The sequence below is a fragment of the Sphaerodactylus townsendi genome, linkage group LG12 (assembly GCF_021028975.2).
Source record: "Sphaerodactylus townsendi isolate TG3544 linkage group LG12, MPM_Stown_v2.3, whole genome shotgun sequence".
NCBI classification, from domain to species: Eukaryota; Metazoa; Chordata; class Lepidosauria; order Squamata; family Sphaerodactylidae; genus Sphaerodactylus; species Sphaerodactylus townsendi.
In genome coordinates, this window is record NC_059436.1 from 41519092 (window position 1) to 41525488 (window position 6397).

Below are 6397 nucleotides of genomic sequence, written 5' to 3' on the forward strand. Positions count from 1 at the left end.
CGACAGAGCCATCTAAGCTTACAGCGATGCCTTGCTGAAGCAGGGTGGAAAATCCTAGTTTGGAAGCGCTTGGCTGGCCGGTCCTCCCTGCTTCTGCCATAGCCACGCCCTCCCCTAGAGCGACGTTCCCCCTCTGGCTCAGCAGGCGCCGCTCTTTCCTTTGCTCTATGGAAAGTGCGACAACGGAGAGCAGGAAGGGGCGTGGCCAAGCGAGCGCGTGTCCCGTCAGTCAGGTGACAAGTCAGCTGATTGTCTGCCGGGGCGCGGAGAGGAGCAGCCCGAGGGGGCCGGCAGGAGCTGCAGGGGGCCGCCGCGAGTTCGAGACTCCGTCGCCACCAGCCATGGCCAGTCAGTCGCAGGGCATCCAGCAGCTGCTGCAGGCCGAGAAGAGGGCTGCCGAGAAGGTCGCCGAGGCCCGCAAGAGTGAGTGACCGAACTGTGGGTAGGGTGGGAGGAAAGGGCGCTCAATAGCGGGTGCTTAAGCGTCATTGTTTTCCCCCTTTGCCCTTCCACCAAGAGTCCCGGTTGCCGTAGAGACTTGCCTCCGTTTTGTGTTCTCAACACTCTTGTGAGGTAGGGTGAGTGTAGAGAGAGCCAATCGGCCAGCTTCGTGGTTCTCAGCTATGATGCTCAATCGACTCTCTTTTCTGTGCAGGGGAATGGAGGGTGGCTGACTTGCAAGGAGTGTTAAAGTTTGGGGTTCAAGCCCTGGTGTATCCAAGCCAAAGAAGGGCCTTTATGTGACAGTCTCAGTCAGGCTAGCTCAGGGGTCTGCAACCTGCGGCTCTCCAGATGTTCATGGACTACAAATCCCATCATCCCCTGCCAGCATGGCCAATTGTGTTAGAAAATGGGGGTTGTCTCTGCTTGATGGAACAAGGAGAAGGAAAGAGTGCATAGCTTTATGTTCTAGAGAATAACAGTGTGGAAGAATAAAATGAGAAGGGACATCAGTAGAGGAAATAATTCTCAGAAGATGGTTTGGGGCTTGAGTCAGGTTGGGTGAGTGGAAAGGAAGGGATGAGACCGCTAGCTCTGACATTGTAGTGAGACACTAGTCATGGGTATATGGTGGAGGCAGCTCTTAGATTGTGAATATAGGGGGCCATATGACAAAGCAGCTTCCATCTGGCCCATCCACCTGACTGCTAGCTGTCCTCAGTTGCTTTTAAAGGATTTTTTTCCCCGACCTATCTAGGAATCCTTTAGCTTTTGCCCAGGAACATAATCTTAACCCCAGAAACAATACCCAGGAAACATAGAAGATAAGCCCCACCATTGGAGGCTGTGTGTAGGAAATAGAAGGAAGAGAGAGGAAAAGGGAAGTAGGCCACACAAGACTGAAGATTGTTTCTGCTGGCCATTCATCCTTCTAGTGTGTTCTGATAAAGCTGAGTTTCAATTGGTGGAGACGGGAAGGGATCTGGTAGTAAAGATGGGCAGAGAGGGAGGGAGGGAGCACATTTGGGCTTTCAGGAATTTACAGTGACTTGAGAGTTATGTAGTGGCGTTTTGGCAGCCAAGAGGAGAAGAAAGCAAACTGGGAAGTCTGGGCTATCTTGGGCTGTTGACTCACTGCATCACTTCTGTTTCTTTCTTTACTCAAGAGTAGAACTATTAGAGTGATTTGAGAGCCCACTTATCAGCCAGGTCATGCAGTGTCAATTTAACCTTTGCGTTGTTTGCAAGCTGCTTAGTTGTGGTGTGCAAATGATCTCCCAAGTCACATTTATATTTGAGCATTTCAGGCTGTGTATCTCCCTGGGATGGGGGGACCCAAACCTGCTTACAACCTGAAAGTGGTTCCATTTTACAAACATGTGCAAACAAATTTGGGCTGCCTCATCTGGGTTCACCAAGCCAAGAGCCCTGTTCCACATGATGTGTTATTCTGGATTGATTCTCTGAACAGTGAAGAGAAATCAGGACTGAGCAACCAAAAGGAAGCAGCTTGTGGCGTTGCTCGTGAACTGGGAAGTCGGCATCTTGTGCACATTTAAAACCCGAGGGTTTTCAGTGGTGTGTTTTGCATGCACTTTTTGTGCTTGGGAAGAGAGTCAAAGCCTGGCACTTGTACACTACCAAGGTCGTTAGGGTTATCATGCTAGATCCGTGGTGGCGAACCTTTGGCACTCCAATTGGCCATGCTGGCAGGGGCTGATGGGAATTGTAGTCAATAACATCTGGAGTGCCAAAGGTTCGCCACCACTGTGCTAGATGTAGGAAGGTTGCAAAATAGCGGACTATCAGACTGGCCACATCCAGCAGATACCTTGTGATGGACAAGATACAACCAGATGGAGTTGTTCAGAAAGAGTCAGCCTCTTCACATTATGGGGTTGTTGTGTGAGCTAGGTTAGGCAGAGAGTTTGTGACTAGCCCAAGGTCATCCAGCAAGCTTCTATGGCAGAGTGTGGATTTGAACGTGGGCTCCAACACCATAATCCAGGCTGTTAAACTCATTTGTTATGAGATCCAGATATGACATGAATGTGGTAAGCGTGTGTGGCTGCCTCGGCTGGCCCCAGAATGGGACTGGATTATTATTATTATTATTATTTATTGAGCTTTTATACCGCCCCATCCCCGAAGGGCTCTGGGCGGTGCACAGCATAGAAGGCGACAATGTAAGCAGTTAAAACATTTAAAAGGATTATATGTGTGTGTGTGCGCGTGCGTGCGTGTGTGTGTGTCTGGACTGGTGAGCCAGAGGACTTGCCAGACCAGTTTGGGAGTGGGATGGTGGTGCCTCACCTGGCTCATGAGCCTGATAAGCCCCTGAAGGGTCTGGATGTGACCCCCGAGCCCCATGTTTGACACCCTTGCTCTAATCGCTGCGTCATGTGGGCCACTGATACTAATTATTTCAAATAAGCATATGGAGCACTTAACACAAAGATATAAATACAAGAATATACCTTGATCCCAAGAGGTGTTTCAGGTGTGCCCACTGGCACAGATCTAGTTTGGGCACTTGACTTTTGTCCCTCTTTACAGCCCCCTCCCCCTGCAATGCCATGTTACTTTTGATTGCTTTTTGAGTGCAGTGTTTCTTTTAGCACATGATATTCCTCTAAAGATTACTGGGTAACTTACATGGTTCTCCTACTCCTGTTTTAGCTCTGCAACAGCCCTTGGCCAACCTAATTTCCAGGCTCAGACTAGCTCAAGGCTTAACAGAGAGCTTCATGTCTAGGATCTGAATTTAGGTCTTCTGAGTGAAATTGCCCTGTAAGGCTGATGGATTTTCTCCTCTAGTGATAAAGTTTTTATTTCCCATTAATGATTAAATAAAGTTTTGGGAGGTCTTACCAATGAAAGCCCACCACTAAAATCCGGAATCAATTTCTTGCTGCCCAACTCACAAGTGAACTGCAGTAAAATAGTATATTCCATCTTTCCTTCTGGGAGCTCAGGGTGGCATACAGAATTCCCCCATCTTTTTCACAACAACCCAGTAAGGTTGTTAGGATGAGAGTTCAGCTGACCCGAAATAACTCCCTGTGGTAGAGAAATTTGAGCCTGGTTCTCCTAGAATCGAGTTTGGTGCTCTAACCACTACACCACAGTGGCTGTCTGGTGACTATTAATGTTCTTCTCTCAATTTTTTTTGGAAACAGGGAAGAATCGGAGACTGAAACAAGCGAAAGAGGAAGCCCAGGCTGAAATTGAGCAGTATCGCCTGCAGAGGGAGAAGGACTTCAAAGCGAAGGAAGCTGCGGTTGGTTAATTTCAAACTTGCTAATTTCTCTCTCTCTCTCTCTCTCTCTCTCTCTCTCTCTCTCTCTCTCTTTCTCTCTCTCTCTCAGTTCTTTTATTTCTTCCAAGCATGTGTTACTCATTTTTCCTGATTATGTAGGTTTACACTCAAGGTGTAAACCTACATAAAGGTTTACACTCAAGGTGTAAACCTACATAAAGAACAACTCAGTTGATTTAAAAGCAAGTAGACATTCTTTGAAATCACACCCTATCATTTAACAAAATAGCAGGAAGTACAGTCAAAGTAATAGAAGGCCCTCTGAAATAGGACTGGCTGTCATCTCTCTTGAAGGACAGGGAGGACATTCTAGCCTTCATCTCGAATGGTGCTCCATTTCAAGCAAGGGGAACCACAACTAAAAAGGCCCTAGCCTCTAGCTCAGGCCTTGGCCAGTCTAACCTCCTATAAAGAACTGAGAGCCAAAGTTGCAGGGGAAAAAAGGAGCTGGCACGCATCCACTAATGCACCCTCCTTGCTGAATTAATAGGTAAGGCAGCCTTTGTTAAATTATTTATACTCTTATTTTTCTTCCTAATGGGGACCCCAAATGGTTTATTGTTCCCTCTGGTTTCAAAACAACCCTGTGAGGTAGGTTAGGTCTGAGTGCCTGGCTCATGGTCACCCAGAGAGCTTCTTTTGCAGAACGGAGGTTTGAGCCAGGATCTTTTAGATCCTCGTTTGACATTCTGATCTCTGTAACAGAGGACCTGTCTTTAAATGCAGGTTTGTCATGTAAACCCAAGTTGGGTACCACGTACATTCGGCCTGCTCTGTCTCTTGAGATCTTTCTGGAATGTTAATTTAGACCTGGTCTACACATAGCAGCAGAGTCAGGTGGTGGATCACTAAGGCTGTACAATGGCTTGTGTCACTTCAGATTGTTGGGGTTTAAAAAAAATATTTTTCAATGTATCCCAATGTATAGGGTTCATATTAGTGAAGCCAGATGTACAGTTCTTTTATATGGGAGAGTGTTAAAAATGGTACCCCCTCCACCTGCTGTCTGAATTGGTTTAGTACATTCTACCAGCTTTGACCTCATTCTGCTGCATGCGACTGTGCTCAATCACAAAACATCTGTGGCAGTCCTGTTCCTGGAGGCGCAAAGTTGTTTCTCTGCACCATGTTTCTCACGCTGCTGCTGCTCTGTTCCTTCCTCGTTGTGTTAGGCGCTCGGTTCCCACGGCAGTTCGACCACTGAGGTGGAAAAGGATACTGAGGAGAAGATGACCGTCCTCCAGGCTAACTTCCAAAAGAACAGGGAGGAGGTCCTGAAAGCCCTGCTGGACTTTGTCTTTGACATAAAACCGGAGATCCACGAGAACTATCGCATTAATGGATAAAGGGAGCAACTCACCCTTCAGGAAGTATTCAGCAATATCAACCCTGTCTCTGTCAGTACTCTTAGATGTGTTGCTCTTTTGTCTTTGTAAAAGACCTTAGTTCCAAAAAGAGTTGTAGATAATCTTTTTTCACTGAAATCTTTCACAAACCCTTTTGTACAATTTTTTTTGGAGCATATCCAAAGATGTCCTAGTTCTGTCTGTCCCTAAAGTGCATTATGGTGGGAATTCAAAGCGGCAAGGGAATGGGAGGTGACGTCCGACTAAGTATTAAACTTGTCATTTTGTGTCCAAGAAGTATCCTGGGACTTAAGAATACCATCAGATCTGCTGGGCTTTCTTCCCTTCTTCTGTTTAGCTCTTACCTGGTGAACATGTGAGAACTGGATCCTTTGACAAATCACACTCTTGTTAGGGAACTGGATTTTGTACCTGATGTTGAATATCTTACCATAGAGACTAGATCCCAGAGAGAAACCATTTTGTGCAATAGTGGAAGATTTCTGAAGTAGGTTCTGTTTAAGTAAAATTAGTCTGTATCCTCCTATTTAACTTGAACTGGATGCCCAACCTTGAAGATGCTTGAAGATGAGTAAAGCTCTTATTTAACCACCTGAAGTTGGCTTAAAATCGTTTCTTCTTGTCTCCACTGTCTTCCTTTACAACACTAATTCCAGGAGTGGCTAGATGGTCAGTTCATTGCTTCTCTTGGTGTGCCAAAATCTAGCTGCAGCTGGCGTGGGGGGATCCTATAGCAATTCTTGGCATTTTCACAAATTAGTTTCCTTGGTTTTGGAAAAGGGTGGTGGTAGAGATTGTTTTTAACTGCATAGGGCCTTCCCAATTCCCGTAGTATCAGCACGACCCAGTATGGTAATTCCCTGTGTTGGAGAGGACTTGGGGGTGGAGGGTTTTCTTAATCTGGTCCCATCTAGCTGAAAGCATTGTAAAAGTCCATATTACTTTGTGGATTGATGGATCTGGCAGAGAACTGGGTTTTGTTCTGATGAATAGCCGAGTTGGCCTGAAGCAGCAGAAAAAAAAGTTTTGAGTCCAGTGGTATCCGAAGAAATGTGCACGCATGCAAAAGCTTATAGTAAGAATAAAACCGGGTTGGTTCTAAAGGTGCCATTGGACTCAGACATTTTATGGGTTTTGTTTTGCACAGTGTTTTGTAGATGGCATCAGCAGCATGAGTCTTTTACAGTTGTACAGTTCCACACCACAACTTTCCCAATTGTGGTTTCGCAGCATATCATGGGTTGGCACTTCAAATTGGAATTTTAATGTC

General features: G+C 46.2%; 1 protein-coding gene across 1 annotated transcript; it reads left to right on the forward strand.

Moving 5' to 3' along the window:
- The first annotated feature begins 217 nt into the window (after positions 1-217).
- Positions 218-5724, forward strand: ATP6V1G1 (ATPase H+ transporting V1 subunit G1). Its single transcript, XM_048513348.1, has 3 exons — positions 218-423; positions 3621-3721; positions 4933-5724. The coding sequence occupies exons 1-3, from the start codon at positions 342-344 to the stop codon at positions 5104-5106; spliced, it is 357 nt and encodes a 118-aa protein (XP_048369305.1). The 5' UTR covers positions 218-341; the 3' UTR covers positions 5107-5724.
- The last annotated feature ends 673 nt before the right edge of the window (positions 5725-6397 follow it).

Bases quoted from the DNA above. Each gene is read 5' to 3' on its own strand.
- ATP6V1G1 (XM_048513348.1), top strand. From the start codon at position 342: ATGGCCAGTCAGTCGCAGGGCATCCAGCAGCTGCTGCAGGCCGAGAAG. The intron at 424-3,620 runs GTGAGTGACCGA...TTTTGGAAACAG, and splicing joins GGTCGCCGAGGCCCGCAAGA to GGAAGAATCGGAGACTGAAA. The intron at 3,722-4,932 runs GTTGGTTAATTT...TCGTTGTGTTAG, and splicing joins TCAAAGCGAAGGAAGCTGCG to GCGCTCGGTTCCCACGGCAG.